At 42.6% G+C, this 24,093-nt stretch overlaps 1 protein-coding gene across 2 annotated transcripts in view; it reads left to right on the top strand.

Annotated features, from left to right (window-relative positions):
- The window catches only part of LOC134225390 (myb-like protein Q), a 237,970-nt gene that overhangs the window by 176,724 nt on the left and 37,153 nt on the right, over positions 1-24,093 (top strand). Inside the window, exon 1 of one of the 2 annotated variants that reach the window (XM_062705423.1) lies at positions 17,510-18,677. The exons of the other annotated variant lie outside the window; for it this stretch is intronic. Within the exon in view, the coding sequence (XP_062561407.1) occupies positions 18,581-18,677 (97 nt within the window). The 5' untranslated portion in view covers positions 17,510-18,580. Of the gene's footprint in view, positions 1-17,509; positions 18,678-24,093 lie in introns of those variants that run through there. 2 annotated transcript variants of the gene reach the window in all.

The following is a 24,093-nucleotide window of genomic DNA, read 5'->3' as shown; positions in this document are numbered from 1 at the left end:
ATCATCTACAGGCTCCGATGCGGACACACGAAGCTCTCGTATAACTTCGACGGCAGCCCTTTCCGTACTATCTGCAACGTCTGTGATGTTTGCAACTCTGTGGAGCAGTTTGTCTGCCGATGTCCCAGATAGCACGTTCCTAGGGACAGCTACGGGATACCTACCAGCATATAACATTGATAAGACTGTTTTAAAATATTCCAAAGGTATGTGCGCCTTAGTACTGTCTCTTGACTCAGGACTATACAGGACAGAGTAACTCATTGAATTTAGGTTAAGAGAATTTGACAGTCTTTTGGTAAAACACCTCTAGAAAGGCCTGTACTTTTTGCACCATGTGATAATATTTACTTCAACATGCTGAAACGTCAATTCATTTTGACCAAGGTATTGTTGCTCAAGGTGCTACACTGTGCTTTAGAAGCTTCGGGTGGACTGATTAGTTGATTCTGGCGTTCTTTTCAATGGCCTTGGAGGAAACACAGACATCGCACAGTTTTCGACAGATGTATAATTAGTCTCTTTGGAAAGCATCATTGATTCTCATTACCGGGCAAACAATAATCTTTGAATCACTTTTTAGTTTGATTTATTTTAATTCGGGAATTGGAGGAATTTCAAAGAAATCTAAGAAGTGTTGCAAAAAATATCATGAAGAGGCCAGCTATCACAAAAAAGTGGATTGAAAATATTTGAATATGTAATTTTGTGGGAGCACAGAGCCTTGAGCGGTCGTGAGTTCCAGTAGTTCCCTTTCCAAGTAACATTTTAAGTTTTATGATATTCTATAAGCAGTTTTGGAGAGCAAATTTTCAAAATCAACAATAATCCAAGAATTACATGGTGATGACCACTACAAGAGTATGTTATGACCAAGTGGACCACTCTTGAGAACGACTTCAAAGGCATTTCAAGGCTAATAATAAGAGTGGCATAAAACTGCTGTTAAAAAAGAGGTTTTCGTGCCAGCAGCTGTTATTGTAACAAAAGAGAATTTGCTGTCCGCATGCTCCAGTCATGGAGCGTAGTCTTTGGAAAAATAATAACAAACATATAATGGAGGCAGACACAAAGAATTTATTGGAAATTAAAAAATGCACTAGAATCAGGGTCTCCAGAAATCGGTCTCAATAGATAAAAGAAGGGCAAAATCTGTTCCGTATCATAACAAGTTTATCGAAAAGTCAGCAGGAAATATTTAAAGTCCTATATATAATGGAAAAACTGTGTTTAATGGCAGTGGTTATTGCGAATGGAAGTGGATTTTGCGAAAAGTGTTAGTCGGGATAAAGGATATTTTTGTTTCAACATGGATGCAATGGCACTGTGAGCAGTTAACTTATAATTTAGCGGCCAAAAATAAATTGCTGCATACTTATTACGGAAAAGATATTTATTTATTAGTTGAACCTTCAACAATCCATTTCCCTGTTCCATTATCCTGCTGAGTAGATAACATGGGAGGAAGCAATAAGTTTATTTGGAAACTTTATACATGAAAAAGTAATAGACATGGAAAACAGGACTTGAAATGACATCGGCACAGCAATTCTTTAAATATTTTAACATGGGGGTGGATCAATTTTTATTCCAATAACATGTATAATGGCGCTCTTTATATGTAAAGGATAATTGGTTTCTTTTAGTGCTCGGAACGAATGTATTTATCGATCTCCCGCATTGCACGTATTTTTATATTATTTTTACGACACAGTTTTTCTTATTCATTGAGCACAACCACTGCTATCTTCCAGTACCTATTTATATGCCTGTAGGCCAATTTTATCAAGTCAGGAAAACTGTTTCCCCTCGACATTTGCTAATATTTTGACCACCCCATGTTTCATAATCCATGACTTTTTTTTGTTCTTATGTAATGTCATTTTAAATCTTATGGAAACCAAGAAGTTTTATTGTGGTTACTCGTAGGATAAACTTGAGATCAACAAATTATGGCATTATAACAGACTTCAACATTGGTTTCATGGGACTCTTCAAGATAATCATAATACCATCAAGTTGATAAAGCATTTGACATCTATGGTTTTATCCGATGATTCATAACAGTTTTGGAGATAGCTATAAGAGAAACATAAAGGGTAATCTTATTGTCTTGACCATAGCTGTAATAAAACCCTTATATCATGAGCATGAGCATGATTGACCGCCCACGGTTGCTACTCCGTTATTGCTAGGTCACTGTAGTTACACAGAGAACCAACAGATGATGTTTGGGACTACCGCCATCCTCAATGTGTAAAAACTGGTGATCAAAAGTTGAGCAATACCAGCGCCGGCCGTGTCCGAATGCAGGTCAACTAGGGAATGGGTAAGAAAATGTTGACGTGATACTCGCTTTGATGGAAGCCGACGAGTAATCTGCACTTCCACGAGAAATCAGTGGGATGTTGGTCATAGAGGGAGGGAGTGTGGCGGGGTTCGTTTTGGTAAACGGTATGCCGGATGTAGCGTGTAGTTTGATTTAAGCTCTGATTTATGCTCTGGTAACCTAATCAGAAATTGATTCATTCCTTTTCGCGATGTTTCCGAATTAGACCCTGAATGAGTTGCGCAGTTTTAATAATGATCGCGACGCGGCACATGTTTTGAATTCGATCCTTTATCTGAAAGTTATTTTGGCATTCAGGAAAAATATCCAATTGGAATATCCCTCTTCTTTAATTGACTATTGAAAAGATTATTTGCAATGATATAGTGTTTTTTTTGTATTGGAAGTTCATCACTTAGAAAAATTAATTTACTCGCAGCGAGAAACCAAAGTTACTTGAGAAGACAGTAGAAGCTTTATTGATTTTGTTTCTTAAGAACGGCAGAATACGCGGAGCAAACATATTGACACTAAGGTGCATTATGCCAGGTCAGTGTACAAGAAAAAAAATCATTCAACCTTAATACTCCCTACTATTAGGATGGTTGCATACAAACAATGCAGTAGGATTTTTTTCAGACTACCGAAAAAAATATTGAATTATTGGCATAATCAATGATAATTCTTGCTAAAGAAGAAGATGGATGAAAAAGGTGTTATAAAACAAGGCTGTTAAAATAATTGAGGAAGCATGTACGGAAGATTTGACCAATTCGTGGTACCCTTACATTATTATAAACATATCTCTAATTTATCAAACAGTAGAACCATCAACTGAATAAAATCTTAATATCTATATATGCCTCACGCTTTTCTGTGTCATACTATTTTCATATATCATTTTTCTAATTTTGACATTCTTTCAGTAAGGTTATTTATTTATTCAGACTAAGGCCGAAGTGGCCTGTGCGGTATATAAGAGTCTTCTCCATTCGGCTCGGTCCATGGCTACACGTCGCCAACCACGCAGTCTACGGAGGGTCCGCAAGTCATCTTCCACCTGATCGATCCACCTTGCCCGCTGCGCAGCACTTTTTGCCTTCGTGTGCCCGTCGGATCGTTGTCGAGAACCATTTTCACCGGGTTACTGTTCGACATTCTGGCTACGTGCCCGGCCCATCGCAGTCGTCCGATTTTCGCGGTGTGAACGATGGATGGTTCTCCCAACAGCTGATGCAATTCGTGGTTCATTCGCCTCCTCCACGTACCGTCCGCCATCTGCACCCCACCATAGATGGTACGCAGCACTTTCCTTTCGAAAACTCCAAGTGCGCGTTGGTCCTCCACGAGCATCGTCCAGGTCTCGTGTCCGTAGAGAACTACCGGTCTAATTAGCGTTTTGTAGATTGTCAGTTTGGTACGGCGGCGAACTCTATTCGATCGAAGCGTCTTGCGGAGTCCAAAGTACGTACGATTTCCAGCCACTATGCGTCTCCGAATTTCTCTGCTGGTGTCATTTTCGGCAGTCACCAGTGAGCCCAAGTACACAAATTCTTCTACCACCTCGATTTCGTCACCACCGATGCAAACTCGCGGTGGGTGGCTCACATTGTCTTCTCTTGAACCTCTTCCTATCATGTATTTCGTCTTCGACGTGTTGATGACTAGTCCGATCCGCTTAGCTTCTTCAGTCTGATGTAGGCTTCCTCCATCTTCTCAAAGTTACGTGCCATAATATCTATGTCGTCGGCGAAACCAAATAGCTGGACGGACTTATTGAAAATTGTACCACTCGTGTTAATCCCTGCTCTTCGTATTACACCTTCCAAAGCGATGTTGAATAGCATACACGAAAGACCATCACCTTGCCGTAACCCTCTGCGGGTTTCGAAGGGACTCGAGAATGCCCCTAAAACTCGAACTACGCACATCACCCGATCCATCGTCGCTTTGATCAACCGTGTCAGTTTATCCGGAAAACCGTGTTCGTGCATTAGCTGCCATAGCTGGTCCCGATCGATTGTATCATATGCGGCTTTGAAGTCGATGAATAGATGATGTGTGGGCACGTTGTATTCGCGGCATTTCTGCAGTACTTGGCGAATGGCAAACACCTGGTCCGTGGTGGAACGTTCGCCCATAAAACCCGCCTGGTACTGCCCCACGAACTCCCTTGCAATTGATGCTAGTCGACGGCATAAAATTTGGGATAGTACCTTGTAGGCGGCGTTCAGCAATGTGATTGCGCGGTAGTTGCTACAATCCAGCTTATCGCCCTTTTTGTAGATGGGACACACGACACCTTCCATCCACTCCTGCGGCAAAACTTCCTCCTCCCAAATCTTAGTAATGACCCAGTGCAGCGCTCTAGCCAGTGCCTCACCACCGTGTTTAAATAGCTCTCCTGGTAGTTGGTCAACCCCAGGGGCTTTGTTGTTCTTGAGCCGGCCAATCTCCTCCTGGATTTCCTGGAGATCCGGAGCCGGTAGAATTATGTCCTGCGCGCGTTCTCCCAGGTCCATCACCATACCGCCATCTTCGTCTGCCACATCGCCATTCAGGTGTTCTTCGTAGTGCTGCTGCCACCTTTGGATCACCTCACGCTCGTTCGTAAGAAGGTTCCCGTTTATGTCCTTACACATATCAGGGTGTGGCACGTGGCCCTTACGTGAACGGTTTAACTTCTCATAGAACTTTCGTGTGTTATTAGCGCGGTACAGTTGCTCCGTTTCTTCACGGTCTCGATCTTCCTGCTGGCGCTTTTTCCTCCGGAAAATCGAGTTTTGTCTGTTCCGCGCCTGTTTATATCGTGCCTCGTTCGCCCTCGTGCGGTGTTGCAGCAATATCGCCCATGCTGCATTCTTCTCTTCCACTAACTGCACACATTCGCCGTCATACCAGTCGTTTCTCTGATCCGGGGGCACCGTGCCAAGTGCAGCGGTTGCGGTGCTACCAATGGCGGATCGAATATCTCTCCAGCCATCTTCAAGAGATGCTGCGCCTAGCTGCTCTTCCGTTGGTAGTGCCACTTCCAGCTGCTGCGCGTATTCTTGGGCTAGTCTACCGTCTTGTAGCCGCCCAATGTTAAGCCGCGGCGTCCGACTTCGACTTCGACTTCAGTAAGGTCTCTGGATCTTTTACAATTCCTAAGAAAAGCAAAGACTGGTCCAATTAGTTTGATCAGTTTTGTAATTTAGCCACTCACCTTCTGGATATGGAGCTGCTATCAAGAACTTACCAACTTTAAGTTAAAATAGAACGGAAGCGTTACCGTCTACACCGCCTTCAGAAGCCGCTTCATAATCCGATCGAAACGATAGTTTTTACATTCACCTCCTATCCGGGAGTTGGACATCAGCAGTATTCATTCGTTGAACTGTCCTGGACAATGGCATTATCTCAGCCAGAAGGTTGAAAAGCCAGCCTTGCTTCGACGGCAAGCAAGTGGGTAAGATCACCATCTGTCAGTCGAAGCATTCGCAACGGCAAGTGACGCTCCACCTATTCGTTGAAGTGGCTGAATCAGACCGTAACCGCCCTCCTTCCGATCGCCAAATTGGATGAGCTAAACTATACCCGTGAATACTACTACTGGGTTACGAATCCGGCAACATTCTTAATAGCGTTAGCGTTAGCGTTGTTACGGTATACTTCGTAGATTGGACACTAGTGATACTCATGTTTCTTTTGAAATCCTTATCCAGATGGCTATCAAAAATCAAGATGGGAAATAATCCTTGATTTTAGTCTAAGACAAAAATGGCAAAAGCATGAGGATTACCACTCCCGGCCACGCCCATCTTTATCGTAACTAGGGACAAGGAAGAAAATTTTGATGCAGAACTTACTTAGCGAGAGGCCCCGACTTGGCGACGCCATCATAAGATCTACGGAGTTGGTAGTTGGGTAGGGTTAGGTAGGTCATGGACGTTTGCCTCAAGCTGACAACTCGACCCATTGCATATGTTGTTTATGTGTTTATAATTAAAACTCTTGCCAGCCGGCTGTCGAAAGAGTATATAGTAATATCTATTTTATTTATATTTTTGTTCTTTAAATGTTCATGAACCGAATACTCCTTATTTTGAAACGCGCGGAACGATAACGAGCTAACCAAGCAAGACGAATCGACAACACCAACGCACTGGTGTGATAGTACCACGCCATGGTACTGTTCAGCACGGCCGCACACTGAACTCGAGAGTCGGTAAACAAAAAATGGGAAAATTTTCACCGCACTTGCTATGTACTGGGACCGGTCAGCCGAATGACGTCACCATCCAGAACGAAAAATCCGGATCTCCGGTCACCTCGGATCGATCGGGCTGATTCTTTGGCCACATGATAACGGATCCCACCCTGGATGCATTGTCCAGAAGTCCACTTTTCACGCACTGAAAAAAAAGCGTCACCCGCCGACTGAAAACCGATCCGAAAAAATCTCCGAATCTCGGGCGAATCGGGCCAATTTTCACTGTACGGTCCAAATATCACCCACCGGATGCTAAAAATGGCAGGTAACTTTTTGGCCGAAAATCCACTTAAAGGCCTAAAGGCGAATCGCCAGCCGAAACTAGGAAAACACGCCACCGAAAAGCAAAACACGTCCGAACTAGATGCTTGCTTGATCTGAACTCCACGAATCCGGCAACATTCTTAATGGATCCAAAACTGAATCAATTTGACATAATTAAAATCTGACAAAAGGAAAAAAAACTTCCATATCTGTAATAAAACCCTTATAAAACTAAAATAAATCCAGATAGCATTGAATTTGTTACTTTGGTTGATTACACATGAGAGACAGTGAGTTGAAAAGAGAATCTGCTAATAACAATACGTGCTCTCGAGTGTGCCGTGTTCGACCTAATAAGATTCCATGAGTTCTTCTAAGATGAATTATTGCGGACAATTGTTTACACTACTAACGCAGTTAAATCTGTACGCATCTGAAAGCCCTCGTCGTCAACGCATATGTTACATCCAGAACCACAGACTAGCAACTTTGTACTACACAAGCCAATTCTATTGATCAGTTGGCGCTTCAACGAATTCTTCGACGTGTTTAACTTTGACTTATCACTTGACTTGACTTGACGTGTTTCGTCATCGGTTACTAGACTTTTTCCGTACCGCTGGCCGTAATCAAATAGATAAAGTTTATATTCATTTAGAGTCAATTTCTTCACCTCCGCTTAGTGCTTAAACCAGGTTTAAACGTATGGGTAAGCACCGCTTCCCAGACAACCAGAATGCATGCATAATAGAATTGTTTTTCTGTTATGCGATGCCTATGCACACAAATTTCATCGTTTACCAGTCGCGAAAACGCTTTTTGCGTACAAAAGTGGAGGCGATATATGTGAATTTCTTATCCGACTTTGCACGGCAGTGTATGCGATATGCACGATTTTCATGCGAGTTTGTTCGTTATGCATTGCGATGTAGTTTGTGATAACAAACTCTGTTTGACAGATAATCCGATTTCAATTGAGTTTGTTTGCAGGGATATGCGATGTCAACATATGAAGCTGGAATAAACTCGCAAAATAGCCTACTGTGCGGGAAAGTTTATAAATAAACTGATGAGCTTCGCACTACAATGCGATTTTGATGAAATTTGGATCAGTAAACGATTTTAATCGTACATTCTTATGCGATGTGTGGTTGTCTGGGTTACGAGTTAAGCGGAGGTGAAGAAAACGGCCCTTAGACATTTATTTTCAGTTGGAATATATTAATAAATAAACAAGTAAAGTATATTTATCATGTGTGGTGAAGTGAAGAGCAGCCGGTCATTGTGGCGAACATTTTTGGAACTCTTTCGTCTCTGTCCTTGAGTGCTCATTGCGATGAAGTGTCATGCTAATGATTCGATGTCAATTGATGAGTGTCTATGAGTTTCCTGAAGTGCCAATTGAAGGAACTCATTAGAATACAAGGGTACTTATGGAAATTTGAAGGAACTCATTGCTGCTCACAAGAACTCATAAGCACTCATTGGAAATCATATTGCCATTATGAACGAGCACTAGCTGATACTTTTGGCACTTACTGGCATTGAATGGAGAACTCATCGGCAATCGCGGAAATTCATTGGCACTTCTGAGTACTTGCGTAACCTTCTTTAATTTAGTGGAACTTATTGGCACCCACAGCAACTTTCTGGCGATTCGATGACGTTTACAGGTATTTAAACGATTTAAATGTCGCTTGTGATATAGGAATTTATGAGCTTTTCCCAACACTGCTGAGCAGTTTCACAATTTTTAAGATAAAGTTGTGTTGCCCGCACTGCGTCTTCTTATGCATCATTACATGACTTTTGCGTTTTCATCTTTGATGTATGCATTGATCTTTTTTCGCTTATAAGTATGCTAGACCTACATTGGAAAAGGGCGTAAATGTATAAATTAGAGTTCTTCGTCCTTATACAAAGCTATATATGGGGAGGAAAACAGATGACAGCTGTTTTGATACGCGCATGGGATGCCAGTATGCAGAGGACAGCTCTACCGAGAAATGGTAGATCTCCGGCGTACTAGTGGAGTGCAGGAATTGCAGACCTTCGGTCAGCCTGCTAGACTGCCGTTATACGCATAACTGTCCCATGTGAATAGGAAATCCCAGCAAACAAAGGACAAATATGCGTAAGACGGCAGTGTAGGGCTAGGCGAAGGATGCAAAGAGCTCGCTCAGAGAAGGAAAAATATGACCGCGAATATTCAAAGCTGCGACACTGACTCTAAATAAGGCCATTAGTAGCAGTAGAAAAGTGTGTTTCAACGACCTGTGCCACAGTGCCAATGCTAATCCCTGAGGCAATGCCTGCAGGGTAGTTATTGCGAAGACTTGAGGGGATTAGGCATCCTCCGAACGGTCGCCGGCAAGGTTGCAGTGCATTCTCGAGGTACTCTTCCTGTCCTATATAGCAAGCATGAGTGCGGCAGAAGTGACGTTGGTGAAGAACAAAGAGTTCCTTGCGGTGGCCAAATCTTTAGATACGAACAAAGCTCCGGGGCCCGACGGAATGCCAAACCTCGGTCTGGACAGCCATGCAGAGATACCTGGACGAGTGTAGAATAGACTCCCTGATAGGTAGAAGTTACAGAAACTGGTGCTATTACCGAAGCCTTTGAAACCAATATGTAGCATTTATACCAATCTGCCTACTTGAAATCACGGGGAAGTTTCTTGAACGGATCATCCTCAACAGGTTGACCCCGTACACTGAAAGTACGGACCGTCTGTCAAGCATCAGTTTGGATTTCGTCAACGATGAACGCTATCAAATATGTGTTGAAAACTGTGTAAGTAACAATCAAACTCAAGCAAAAGGGAACTCGGTTCTCTGCCGTTGTAATGCTTGATGACAAGAATGCACTCGACAGCGCATACTGGGATGCCATTGCGCTCTCGTTACTCCGGTTGGGCACTCCGATGGGCCTGTACAATATTTTGGTAATTTGTTTCGAGAATCGCATACTATTATACGAGACCGGTGTTGGCCAGAGTGGTGCCGCTGGGGTCTATTCTGGACGGGGTATTAAGACTGAAATTTTCTTCCGGGGCGTTGAGATTTTGGCTTTGCCGAGAAAACGCTGGAGGTCGATTGTTGAGATTATCATAAAACAAAGGTGGTTGTTGTAAACAACCGTAGGAAGGTACAAGAGAAGGTAGTTCGCGGGGTTGACTGCACATGACAATTCTGAGTGTTGAGTGAAGTTCTTAGACTCGAAAATTTTCTCCAACATTTCAAAAGGGCGACGCAATCCAACATCACTGATGGAAGCAGCGTATCCTCTTCTTTCACTACATGACGCTGGATTGTGTAGGTGGTCACAAATTAGCCCACCCGCGTCGTGAGAAGCTCTTGTTTACAAACGCAGTTCCGCCCTTTTGTAATGTTGGTGACGAAATGTCATACAATTAATGTTTATGTTACCGAAGACATTTGCAATATGTCGATTTGAAGATAGTTTGAGGAAAACATTAGATGTACTACGTGGTCCAAAATGTCCACGTATGTTTTTGATGGTGTAGTAGCTATGTCATATGCATAATTAGCAGAAGGCCGTGTTTTCAAAACCTGTTGTTCGCCTTTTGTTTTCTTTGAATCGGAATTTATTCTCTATATGTGTTTCATTTGGGGCAGCAGGGACTATGTCCAAGGGCTTGACGATCCCTCCCCAGGCCATCTGCGAGTTGTGGCGCCTGCCTAGGATGTGGTGGGGTTTGACAGTGGGCCCTGTTAAACTTCTATAAAAAGCTGCATGTATCCGCAAGTAGGCTCCGCCAAAGCGACCGTGTGCCGCTCAAAGCGCACAAGCCCAAGTCCTGGTGTTAAGTGGGACGCTAAACAGCCCTGACACGACGGCCCTCCGACGAGACAGGAGGTTTGCGCAGGCCCAATAAGCCGCCTTTAAAAACAACTATTACGAACAACATAGAAGATAATACGACTCGATACAATCGGCAACGACCTAGGCGACGAATAAAGGATCACGATTGGAAGCTTGGTTCATCAACGTGCACTGCCCACACGAAGGGAGATCCGACGACGAGAAAGAAGCGTTCTATGCGCAGCTGGAGCAGACATACGATGGATGCCCACTGCGGGACGTCAAAATCGTCATCGGTGACATGAACGCTCAGGTAGGAAGGGAGGAAATGTATAGACCGGTCATCGGACCGGATAGTCTGCATACCGTATCGAACGACAACGGCCAACGATGCATAAACTTTGCAACCTCCCGCGGAATGGTAGTCCGAAGCACTTTCTTCCCCCGCAAGAATATCCACAAGGCCACATGGAAATCACCTAATCAAGTAACGGAAAACCAAATCGACCACGTTTTAATCGACGGTAAATTCTTCTCCGACATCACGAACGTACGCACTTACCGCAGTGCGAATATTGAATCCGACCACTACCTCGTTGCAGTATGTCTGCGCTCAAAACTCTCGACGGTGTACAACACGCGTCGGAGTCGTCCGCCGCGGCTAAACATTGGGCGGCTGCAAGACGGTAGACTAGCCCAAGACTACGCGCAGCAGCTGGAAGTGGCACTCCCAACGGAAGAGCAGCTAGGCGCAGCATCTCTTGAAGATGGCTGGAGAGATATTCGATCCGCCATTGGAAGCACCGCAACCGCTGCACTAGGCACGGTGGCTCCGGATCAGAGAAACGACTGGTATAACGACGAATGTGAGCAGTTAGTTGAGGAGAAGAATGCAGCATGGGCGAGATTGCTGCAACACCGCACGAGGGCGAACGAGGCACGATACAAACGGGCGCGGAACAGACAAAACTCGATTTTCCGGAGGAAAAAGCGCCAGCAGGAAGATCGAGACCGTGAAGAGACGGAGGAACTGTACCGCGCTAATAACGCACGAAAGTTCTATGAGAAGTTGAACCGTTCACGTAAGGGCCACGTGCCACAGCCCGACATGTAAGGACATAAACGGGAACCTTCTTACGAACGAGCGTGAGGTGATCCAAAGGTGGCGGCAGCACTACGAAGAGCACCTGAATGGCGATATGGCAGACGACGGTGGCGGTATGGTAATGAACCTAGGAGCACGCGCGCAGGACATGCGACTTCCGGCTCCGAATCTCCAGGAAATCCAGGAGGAGATCGGCCGGCTGAAAAACAACAAAGCCCCTGGAGCTGACAAACTACCAGGAGAGCTGTTTAAACACGGTGGTGAAGCACTGGCTAAAGCGCTGCACTGGGTGATTACCAAGGTTTGGGAGGATGAGGTTCTGCCGCAGGAGTGGATGGAAGGTGTCGTGTCCCATCTACAAAAGGGCGATAAGCTGGATTGTAGCAACTACCGCGCAATCACATTGCTGAACGCCGCCTACAAGGTACTCTCCCAAATTTTATGCCGTCGACTAACACCAATTGCAAGAGAGTTCGTGGGGCAGTACCAGGCGGGATTTATGGGTGAACGCTCTACCACAGACCAGGTGTTCGCCATACGTCAGGTATTGCAGAAATGCCGCGAATACAACGTGCCCACACATCATCTATTTATCGACTTCAAAGCCGCACATGATACAATCGATCGGGACCAGCTATGGCAGCTAATGCACGAAAACGGATTTACGAATAAACTGATACGGTTGATCAAGGCGACGATGGATCGGGTGATGTGCGTAGTTCGAGTTTCAGGGGCATTCTCGAGTCCCTTCGAAACCCGTAGAGGGTTACGGCAAGGTGATGGTCTTTCGTGTCTGCTATTCAACATCGCTTTGGAGGGAGTAATACGAAGGGCAGGGATTGACACGAGTGGTACGATTTTCACGAAGTCCGTCCAGTTATTTGGTTTCGCCGACGACATTGATATCATGGCACGTAACTTTGAGAGGATGGAGGAAGCCTACATCAGACTGAAAAGCGAAGCTAAACGGATTGGACTAGTCATCAACACGTCGAAGACGAAGTACATGATAGGAAGAGGCTCAAGAGAGGTCAATGTGAGCCACCCACCACGAGTTTCTATCGGTGGTGACGAAATCGAGTTGGTTGAAGAATTCGTGTACTTGGGCTCACTGGTGACCTCCGATAACGATACCAGCAGATAAAGTCGGAGACGCATAGTGGCTGAAAATCGTACGTACTTTGGACTTCGCAAGATGCTCCAATCGAATAGAGTTCGCCGCCGTATCAAACTGACTATCTACAAAAGTAGTTCTCTACGGACACGAAACCTGGACGATGCTCGTGCAGGACCAACGTGCACTGGGAGTTTTCGAAAGGAAAGTGTTGCGTACTATCTATGGTGGGGTGCAGATGGCGGACGGTACGTGGAGGAGGCGAATGAACCACGAGTTGCATCAGCTGTTGGGAGAACCATCCATCGTTCACACCGCGAAAATCGGAAGACTGCGGTGGGCCGGGCACGTAGCCAGAATGTCGGACAGTAATCCGGTGAAAATGGTTCTCGACAACGATCCGACGGGAACAAGAAGGCGAGGTGCACAGCGGGCAAGGTGGATCGATCAGGTGGAGGACGACTTGCGGACCCTCCGCAGACTGCGTGGTTGGCGAAGTGCAGCCATGGACCGAGCTGAATGGAGAAGTCTTTTATGTGCAGCACAGGCCACTCCGGCCTTAGTCTGATGATAAATAAACAAAATGTGTTTCACTTCTCCCTTGGCACTCACTGGTACTCAAGTTAGGTAGTTTTCTTCTCTGAATTTTTTACATCTTTTATAAACAGGTGTCCATCTAATCATCGTACCTTTTCCTCAATAATTGTAAGGATCTGGCTCTAGGTAGTAGAGCTTATCGCCTTCTGTCACATACTACGGGAGTTTAAAAATCCTTTTTAGGCTGGGCTTGCATGCTCACCTACCAGCTAACATCGCACGTAGAGGTGTGCCCCGGTCCGAAAATCATTGGCGTTTGCGTTTTCGACGTCACGGCGGCATGAATCCTCATAGCGATTTTGTTCATTGCATTTTAAAAAGATTTTTTTTTCAGGATTTCCCATGGCAAATATTTTGCAATTGCCAACAGAAATTCTTTGAAATTTCCAATAAGGAATTTTTTTTAGAAGTTGCACGGGAAATGGTTTTAAATTAGTACGAAAATTTCAGTATTTCCATGGAAAGATCGTCAGAATTTTCAACAGATATTCTACGGAAATTCCACTGAAAAATCATCGGAAATCAGTGGAAAGCCATTGGGACGAATGCCACTTCGCCGAATAACACTATAAGCCGAAAGTCATCTGGCCGAATTTAATGTTGCTGTATTGAAAGTTTGGCTGAAACGGTTATTAGATCGAAAACGGTAAGGCCAAATATGTCATTTGGATGAAAGCGACAAACGACCGAAGGGGACATAGAGCCGAACTGGTAATTTGGCCATAAAAAGTCGTCTGCTCATGTCGTTTGCACGAACAGGTCATGTAGCCGAAAATATCGTTTATCTGAAATAGTCGTTTTACGGATAGAGACACTTGGCTGAAAATATCTTTTTCTGAATGGGTAATATGGTCAAAAATATCGATCTGTTTGGTCAAATGGCCTTTTCTGCCATCTTTTCGGCCAACCAACTTTTTTTAGAGGAAGGAACAGTACGACCGAACAACATTTTTGGCCGTACGTCCATTTCAGCCAAATGACATTTTCTGCCAAATGGCACTTTCTGCTAAACGACCACTTCAGTCAAACGACATCTTCGACAACACGAATTTTTTAACCGTATAAAGTTTTCTGCCAGATGGGTTTAGGCCTAATGATTCGCTCGATCACAAGACATATTCGGTCAAACAACTTTCGGCTTTGGCATTGCCACCACTCAAATGGTTTTCGGTTGAATAACTTTCGGCCGTTGGCATCGTTTGGGCGAAAGTCGTTCGGCGGAAAGCTATTTGTTCTAATGTCATTTAGTCAAGTTCCATTTGAGTGACAATCATTCATCGTTTGACTGAAACGGTTATTTGGACGAAATTATTATTTGGCTGAAAGCAACATACGGCCTGAAGGGATACTGGTATTTCGGGTGAAATTTTTATTTAATAGGTAATTTGCTGGACGGGTAGTATGCGTAAAAATGCCTACCCATTCCTCAAAATAGCTATTTTTGCCAAAAAAAAATTGGAAAAACGGCATTTTCAGCAGGATGACACTTTCGACGGTATGTCCATCTCGGCCAAATGGGATTTTGAGCCATATGGCCCTTTCTGCCAAACGGCCACTTCGGCCATACAAAATTTTCGCCCAAATGACTTAATCGACGAATTTTTTGGCCGAACGACATTTTTGTCCATATGTCCTTGTCTTGGGCGGTTTGATCGGACAAATGACATATTCGACTGAACAACTTTCGTCCTTCTTAGGCCAAATGACTTTCGGCTAAACGACCCTTCCTCGTTCGAAAATTTGATTTTAACGGGAAATCCTTGGAAAATTCTTCAAAAAATCTAAAAATCATATATACTTTTATTCTCAATGGGAAATTCTTTGGAATTTTCTCGGGATATTTTCCGTAATGTGCATATAAATTCTCCAGAATGTCGATCGAAAATTCTTCCCAAATGACTCGAGATTTCAACGAGAATTATTTTATGTAGCTTCAACAGCATGTTTTGGGGATCAATAAGAAAATTATACGGAAATTCCACTGATTCTTCAGAATATCCAATGGAACATTCGGCGAATTACAGATTTAAATCGGCGGAAAATATAAAAACAACAATGTTTTTGCTTAATTTGCCTTGACCAAGGCCAGAAACTTTCTTTAAACTTTTTCTAAAAGTTGTTCATTTTTTTTCCAACATCCTTCAGTAGATTTAGAATAACATCTTCCAATGATTTCTGATTTTATACGAAGTCGAAATGTATGTAAAGAATGAATGTAAAATATTTAAAACAGTGAAAGAAAAAAGCCTCAATGATTATTTTTCCTACAGTCTCTTCAGGAAGAGCTTCAAGAGTTTTTCTGATGATTTATTCTTTGTAGGACTGAGGTGAGCCAGCAAACCTCTCTAATAAAGACACACAAAAAATATTGGTAGTTTCCGCATGATCCCGGCAAGAGTTTTCTACAGAGTCTCAAAGAGTCCCTTCAAACATAACAATTGCTTCTCAAATTCCGTTCGTGGGTAATATCGCCCTGAAGTAATTTCTACATAGATTCATCTAATGCTTTTTGGAACTTTTTGGAAATCACTGCGTGATTTTATATAACATTGTTCTTTTTTGTGGACATGATAAAACTCAAAGCGGAGAGGTTATTAACTATCTTCCACTTTTCACCAGAAAAGGCAGAAAATCAATTTCGATTTTTGGAACTTTATTAGAAAAAAGTATTCCCACATTTCCTATCAACTCATTACATAAGCTGAATAATTAAATGTGGTGCACGAAGATACAACTGTATTTTGCCTCAAACTTTGTTGAATAGATTTTGTTCACATTATAATTACCTTCAATTGCGTTTAAGCGTAAAAAAAACTTTGGAATACATAATAATTTACCCCTTTGAAAAAGAAACATTCCAACTGGTTCAATGTTTTGCTCAGAACAAAGTGAAGCAAGCAGAAGTGTGTCATATAACGATTCATGATTACAAAAGGACTCCTAGAAAGTCAACCTGCATTACAACTTTGGATCAATTCCATTATTTCACACTAGTTTCATAATTACAATTACCCCTTAGTGCAAACTTTTATTTTGTTTTACTTCAACTAGAAAATTAGCCATAAAGCATACCGCCCCGTTCGAGTCCCCTCGCCTGAATCACAGCTTCTTTGACCGACATACATACATTACTGTTGGGCTGTGGGCTCCTCAATCATAAACCATTCAACGCTGCTGTCTCATTCATCCTACTTGTCGTCGTCGTCGTCGTCCTACATGACGTTGTCCTATTGCCTGCGATTGAGTGAACGCGAGAAGCTACTGCCCTGCCACACTGCACAGCACACACACGGTAGGTACCGTTAGCTGGCTGTTAGTTTGTCAGAGAGCGCATATCATTCACACACATGATGATGACTCTGCTTCATAAGACTCTGGACTTGGAGGATCTTCGGGAGACGGCGAGCGAAGTCCTCCGTGGACGACGAATCGAACCGTTCTGTGGATGTGCTATTGCTGTGTACGGTATAAGAAACAGAGCGCAAGACGCAAGGATGCAATGAATGAGTGAGTGGTTCCATCCTGTGTGTGCGCGAGGGCCACGCGAGGAGGGGAAGTGCGAGAGTGAGCGCGCGGCGGATGGGAGAGAGCGCGCGCCGCACAAGAGAGCCGACAGGGAACACATGTGCTGTCCGTCGCACACGCACCCATATATGTATACCGCATGGTTAGCTGCTTCTTGTATGCAAGCAAGTGGACATGGACAGCAGCGCGAGGAAAAAACAAGGAACCCCAGAGCGTTTTTTGTCCCTTCGCGCGTCGTCGCCGAGTTTCTTTCGGTTCCTTGCGTACGGTATAGGCACCGGAGAGAACCCCGATATGAGAATGTGTGTTTTTGTTGCGCGCTTGGACGAGGGATGGGATGAGGGAAAGACATGTGAGTGTGTAGTTTTTTATGTCCAGTCGTCCTCGTTGTGCCTCCCGCTCGCACTGCCGTTCGAATCGTGTGTGGACTGTGGATAGTTGAGTAGCAGCAGAGAGCGCGCGCGGAGGATATTATTAGAAAAACCGTACGGTACATTCGAATATAAGTCGAGAGGGTCGACGAAGGCTGTGTTGGTGTGGATGGTGTGGTGGCGGGTTTCGAAGAAGAGGACGATGGTTTTTGGGAAAAATCTCCCAGTCCAGCCATTCAGTCAGTGCAATTCCGCAGACCGAACGAGAAGTATCGAAGAGGGCGCACGGACGTCAGAATAACCGGAGCCGTCAGCGTCGTTTGTCCGGCAATTATTGTATAGAGGATCATTCACCATACAGTACACAGTGTGTAGTGCTTACCTTCAAGAATAGACGACACACTCATTCAGCGGTGGGCCGAGTGGGAAAGCGAGACGGCACAACATAAAAAACGGACGTGCGTGTGTCGTCTTGCGCTCGCCGTCGGTTGCAGTGTGTGCGGTGCTGCGGACGGGATGCGAACGGGAAGAAGGACCACAGGATATCAGTCCCCCAGGTCGTCACCGTGCGATCAGAAACAAAAAAGACGTGTCCCAGAACGGTTGTCTGTCTGACGGTCGGTTGGTCGCTCGATTAATCGGAAGTCGTACGTGTCATTTAGTTTTTCGGAAACCGCTACTGGACCACCAACGCATATAGCGCGCGCGTTCGAAACGTCCGATCGTGCGAAGGATAATAAACCATAATTCATTCATTCATCAACAAGCGCTTTTGTTTCGGAAAGGCGATCGCGCGATCGACAGTGTGTGTGAGCGTGTGCAAATTTCGGCGCCTACTAATCCTCATTCGCATTGTTTTGTTTCCGGAACGGTGCTTTTGTTCTAGTGTTCCTTTCATTCCACTCTTCGCAAGCTGTGAATGAACTTGTTCGGCGCCTGTTTTGATTGACCGAACGGCAGCGAAGAACAATAGAAGCTGGTGCGATTCATCGCTGTGATAGTGTGTTTTGAACAACGACTGAGTGCAAACAAAAAAAAACATCCAAAGAATAAGCAATCCACCCAAAGTGCCATGCTAGTTGCGATTGTTGCCGAAGGCAAATTAGCAAGTGTGAATCGGAAGTGATTTTTTTTTGTTGGTTTTACCAAGAATTGGGAATTGTTGTGTGAGCCGCGGGAAGCTGTGTATGCATTTCGATGAATTATTTTCTGCACAGCGAGTGGTACAACGAGCGGTACAAGAAGATGCTGTCCACCAGCGAGGACGCCGGATTCTACTCCCACAATCGTGATCGTGAGTGTTTGAATTTGTTTCTACAGTTAATTGTTTAATTTTTTTTCGACGAAGGACTTCATGCTGCGGAATTAAAGTTCGTGATGGGCTGATGTTCACTTAAGTGAAATGATAAATCAGCATCAAAGCAATGAAAAAATTCAAGGGTTTTCGTAAATCATGTGCTTTATGGAATTAAAAATTCTTAGTGTTTTGATTATCAAAAATGAATGAAACTGATAAGAAAAAAATGTTTCTTGGAATATTTGTGCCTGCGATTTACAACTTTCTTATTAAAAAAATATGGATTTTCGTGAATTATCCAAGCTTCTAATGTTAAACAATTTTTATATTTTTCAATGCGTGTGATTTATTTGAATCTTCATAATATTTTCATGTATGCAACTTTACTAATTAAAATCAGCTTCAAATAGTGCTAAACATTAATTAAATTTGAATTGACCAACACTTAACCAATTTATCAGTGTTTTTTTTTGCATTTCAATAAAAAAGATTCCACTTAAAGTGTGACATGTGAAGAAAATCGTACAATGTGAATCATTTTGCAAAGTTGTTCTTTTTGTTTCTGTATCCGCAACCTAATTTTGCAAAAATAAATCCGATTCGAAATATGTTTTCTTTTGACAAGTCGACTTTAAAAAAAATGAAGAAAACTATTGAAGCAGTGAAAGTTGGCCACGGGAGGAATCAATCAGAACTTCAGTAGGTGGAAATGTGAAAATGTTTGTTTACCCTTTCGATAGGACTCTATCGATGGTAGGATTTTCTGCCATATTGAGCAGAAACGTCCTATTTTTTGTTTTCGATTTGAGCAACATTTTTATGTGGTCAAATTGTTTTTTTTATGATATACATAGTCCACATTTCTTCGCTTATTGTAAAGAAGCATCCAAAACATGAGCCATGAAGAAAATATAGAAATGTTTTTAAAATTTAGAACAAATAATCAAAAAAGTGCTATTTTTTATTTGCTCGATTTAGAACTAACACCAGGCCAATCCTTCAGTCCGGTTCATATGTCCAGCACTTTCACAGCTTTTGTTTTAGATTTTTAAAATAGTTAGAAGTTTAAAAAATATGTGTTCTCTTGAGAAATTGACACTAAGCAAGGCAAAGAAGGGACTTAGAGTATAAAACTAGACATTTTTGACGGGAAAGGTTAATTCCAGAGAAGCTCAAAATTTAGTTTTTTTGCTATTCAATATTTATTCCATGATTTTCGGGAAATGGTGTTCAGATTTTCAATTTCAGAGTTTTTTTCAGTCTCTTCAGTTTGTCTTTATTGATTATTCCTCACGAAAAAATCCTTGAAAAATCAGGCATGTTTTTGAGAAAACAAAAAAACGTGCAAAATGATGTACAACGTGAAATAGATAAAATCGTTCCCAATAAATACCGACTACGGTATAAAATATAAGCTCTTGTCTTAAGGGTTTGCGCCATTTATATCAGATGCGATCTAATTTATTAGACGCATCGCAAACAAATGTACCAGAAATTTACTAAAACTGACATTTTTAGAGGCCAGTATCAAAGGGTGCGGATTTTGCAATAATTGCATGTTTCACAAACTCTGCGTATTAATAATTTCTAATCTCGATTTTATTTTATACAAGCGCAACTTTTGTGAAATACGAGTAATTATGGAGAGCTGAATCTAATCTATTTGAGCTTTGAAAAAAAAAACGCAAAATATGCCTTCATTTAATAATGCATTTTTAAATGATTTAGATTCAGATTTCACGAAAATTTCTATTGAAATTATCGTGGCCCAATGTGGATTCACAGTTTTTGAGACTCATCCGGGATTTACACTAAGATTGGTATTTGAACTTGGATTTCCGAAGAGCTTATTTTAGAACCTCATTATCGTGAATAGAAGGAGCCCGATCTGTTTTTCATCTTCTGCATAAAAGTATGAGTATATGTAAGAACTTGATTTGTAGCATCTAGGCTGCCCGGATTTTAGATTTCAACATCATCACGCATTTAGAGTAAAATACAGAAACCAAACATAGTTCTATGACTAAACCAATTACATCAGAATTATCTTGGGTCTACGTCCTCAAAATCTTATCCTTTAGATACAAAAACTTGGATTCAAGCGATTTGTATCCAGAAGTACAGACGGATTCCATTCAGGGATTCAGATAAAATCTTTCTAAAAATTCATGAGATGAAATTCAGGAACTCAGACGATATTCTTCCATGAATACAGATAAATTTCTGTTTTGGAATCAAAACCTTTCTTTTCCATTCAAGAATCCAAAATATTTATTTCCTCTATAAATTCAAACAAATTGTTTCCAAAAATTCAGACGAATTCCGTCAGATGAATCATTTCTAGAAATTCAGATTTCAAACCAATCTGTTCCACGTATTCAAGAATCATCCCTTGGAAAACAGGATGGGGTCATTCGATTCCTGCCGCAAAATGGTTACGTCTTCATTCTTCAATTCGCTGTGAGTGCCGTCCTACGGTAGGGTTTTGCATGACTACCAGCAAATGCCTACGCGGTGACGTCTGTCGGTTGCAACAAATGTCAAGGCGCAGCACCAATTGTAAACGTACTCGGCGTTTCCGTAAGCCGTGACCTCACCTCCTCTACTTCTGAGCCGTGAAGGTGAACCTTCGTACCAGGGTCCACCTAATCAAAACGCTTTCAAAGCCCCACAGGACCAGCAAAAGTATTAGTTTACTAGCCAAGTCATTATAGACAGCTGGCTACTGTTTGGCCTAGAGCTCACCTGCATTGCATACCGCAACCTCCTCAACGTCCTCCGACCTTCAACAGCTATGTGTTTATCGCCTCCAGTCTTCTACCCTCCACACCTGCCGAGTGTACCTGCTCTGTGGCAGGTATCTTACCATTTCGTCACCGCGTATAGGCGGCTGTATGCCACGAAGCCTTTTCTTTCGCCTCTACTACTGCCATGAATCGCAGGATCAGATCCTGTGCGCGGTGGCCTGCGTTAGTCTCTCCCAGGATCCACTGGTACGGAGTAAGGAGCACTGCATCGCGAGGCACTTCAAGCGAGGAGACAATACGGAGGCTCTCCGAAGGTCGGATGCTGGATTGCTGAACACGGAATACAGCAACCACGAACGTCCCTACACCGACGGCACCGTTTCGTGGCTAGGGGTTGGCCTGTCTCTACATCCTTCATCAAACGTCTTGACTGTCTCCGCTGGTGCAATCGCTGCGCTTTAAGGAAATCGCCTGAGACACACATGGATGGCCATCCTCGCTGACGTACAGCACTCGACGATCCTGGGGTATTGTGGGGTACCAGGGAACGTAACAGTGGACATTCTGGCTGGGGTCGGCTTTTTACCACTTCTTGCTGACGTCAAAACATGGCTCGAGAGAATCAGAATTGGGAGAACCAGAGGGTAGCTTCCAACCCCACTCAACTACGGAAGGCTGAGGAAACAAAAGCACTCCGGAGCGATATGCCGAGCAACAGGGATTCACATATCGTTTCCCGTCTTTGTACCGCCCACACCAGATTTTCGCATAATTTCGGTAGCGATCCATTCCGGACTAGAAATACTAGAATAAGAGATCGGCGAAGACGCCATCTTGTTTCCAATCGAACCTTCAAAAGCGGTTCCATTTCGACTTGTTTACTTTTTGCATCCATAAGAAGCAAGCAAAAAGTTCAAGTGCTGCCAGTATTATTTTCACGATATCATGCATTTTCATACGTTGCCATTTCGACAGTTTTTCACTCCGCCGGTCTCTGGTTATAGGGTTGCTATTCCGGACTGTTTGCGAAATCTGTGTGCAAGGGCTACAAGACTTATTGCTCCGACAATGATTAACTATGTACAGTTCTTTGGTCAGCGAAAGAGGATTTCTTTCCCCTTTAACTAGCTCTTGTCTATCCTTTCCACACGAATTGCTTGGTTTGGTAAACACTTTTGCTAACTCGAATTAAAGATTGTCATTTTCAAAAGGATACTTCTTCTGAAGCCACTGCAACCGAACATTTACCCGAAGCATAAAAAATGCTCTCGAATTTGAAAGGTGATCAATATTGATTTTTTTCTCCGAATTGTTATGAATTCGTTTTTAGAATTCATAGAAAGAATTTTTTAGAAGTGCAGAAGTTTTGTACACTGGGGTCGCTTTGTACGCGTTTTTACGCCGGTTGTCCAAACTAACACGAGAAATGCGAAAAAAAAAATCAAAAATGTGTTAGGAATAATGGACATTATGTATAATATATGTTTCTATTATTTTTTCCATATGAGGTTCTGTAGGAATGTAATTCTCTGTCAACCTATTCCTCGAAATGATTTTTTTTCAAAGTACATTTCCTCAAAAATATAATTTTACTAAAAATAACATTTGCACGAAAATGACAGCTCCCTGATAATATCATTTTTCCGGGAATAACATTTTGTAAATAATTTTTACACGGGAAAACGTTTCCTCGGGAATAAAATAAAATCCGGAGAATGACATTTCCCCGAAAATAAAATCTAACTAAAATGACATTTTCATGAAAATAACATTGCTCCTTAAATGACCATTTCCCAAAACTGACAATTTCCCGAAAATGACATTTCCCAGAAAATGCCATTTCACCGAAAATAACTTTTTCCAAAAAACAAGATTTCACCGAAAATGACAGTTCCCCCAAAAATTACAATTCCTTGAAAATTAATTTCCCCGAAAAGACAACATTCTACCGAAAATGGCATTTTCCAGAAAATGACATTTCCCTGAAAATTACATTTCACCGAACATGACTTCCAAAAAAAAGATATTTCCCAAAATGACATTTCGCCAAAAATGACAATTCCCCGAAATGACGTTTCCCCGAAAAAGAAAACATTCAACCGAAAATGACATTTCCCCGAAAACAACATTTCAACGAAAATAACTTTTCCCAGAAAACAAGATTTCACACCGAAAAAGACATTTCACCTAAAATGACAATTCCTCGAAAATTACGTATCTCCGTGAATAACATTTCTCCGAAAATGGCGTTTCCCAAAAAAAAAAAAACATTTCATCGGAAATGATTTCCCTAAAAATAACATTTCACATAAAATTGCACTTCCAAGAAAATAATTTGAGGCTAATAACATCTGTCCAATAATATAATCAGATGTTTTATCGAAAGACATTTGGTCCAAAGGACATTACGTCCAATAGACGTTCGATATTTGATTGTAAGTGAATTTCATGCTGAGTTAATTTAGGATAAATAACGTACAGACTTGTCATTGTACTTTTTGATAAGTCTTAGACTGTGATAAGCTGTCTTAACATTATAATGCATATCCGGTGGAAAGTTAGTAGGCTTTTACTACCAAAGATCCATTTTTTTTTTCAAGATACAGGCCAGTAACCCAACTTAGGAAGCAGTGCGCTGCATTCGCATAAAGATGCACTGACCAACG

This window comes from Armigeres subalbatus, chromosome 3 (genome assembly GCF_024139115.2).
Source record: "Armigeres subalbatus isolate Guangzhou_Male chromosome 3, GZ_Asu_2, whole genome shotgun sequence".
Taxonomy (NCBI): Eukaryota; Metazoa; Arthropoda; class Insecta; order Diptera; family Culicidae; genus Armigeres; species Armigeres subalbatus.
Note: the sequence above shows the minus strand (reverse complement) of the source record. Positions and strands in the feature narration are given on the sequence as shown.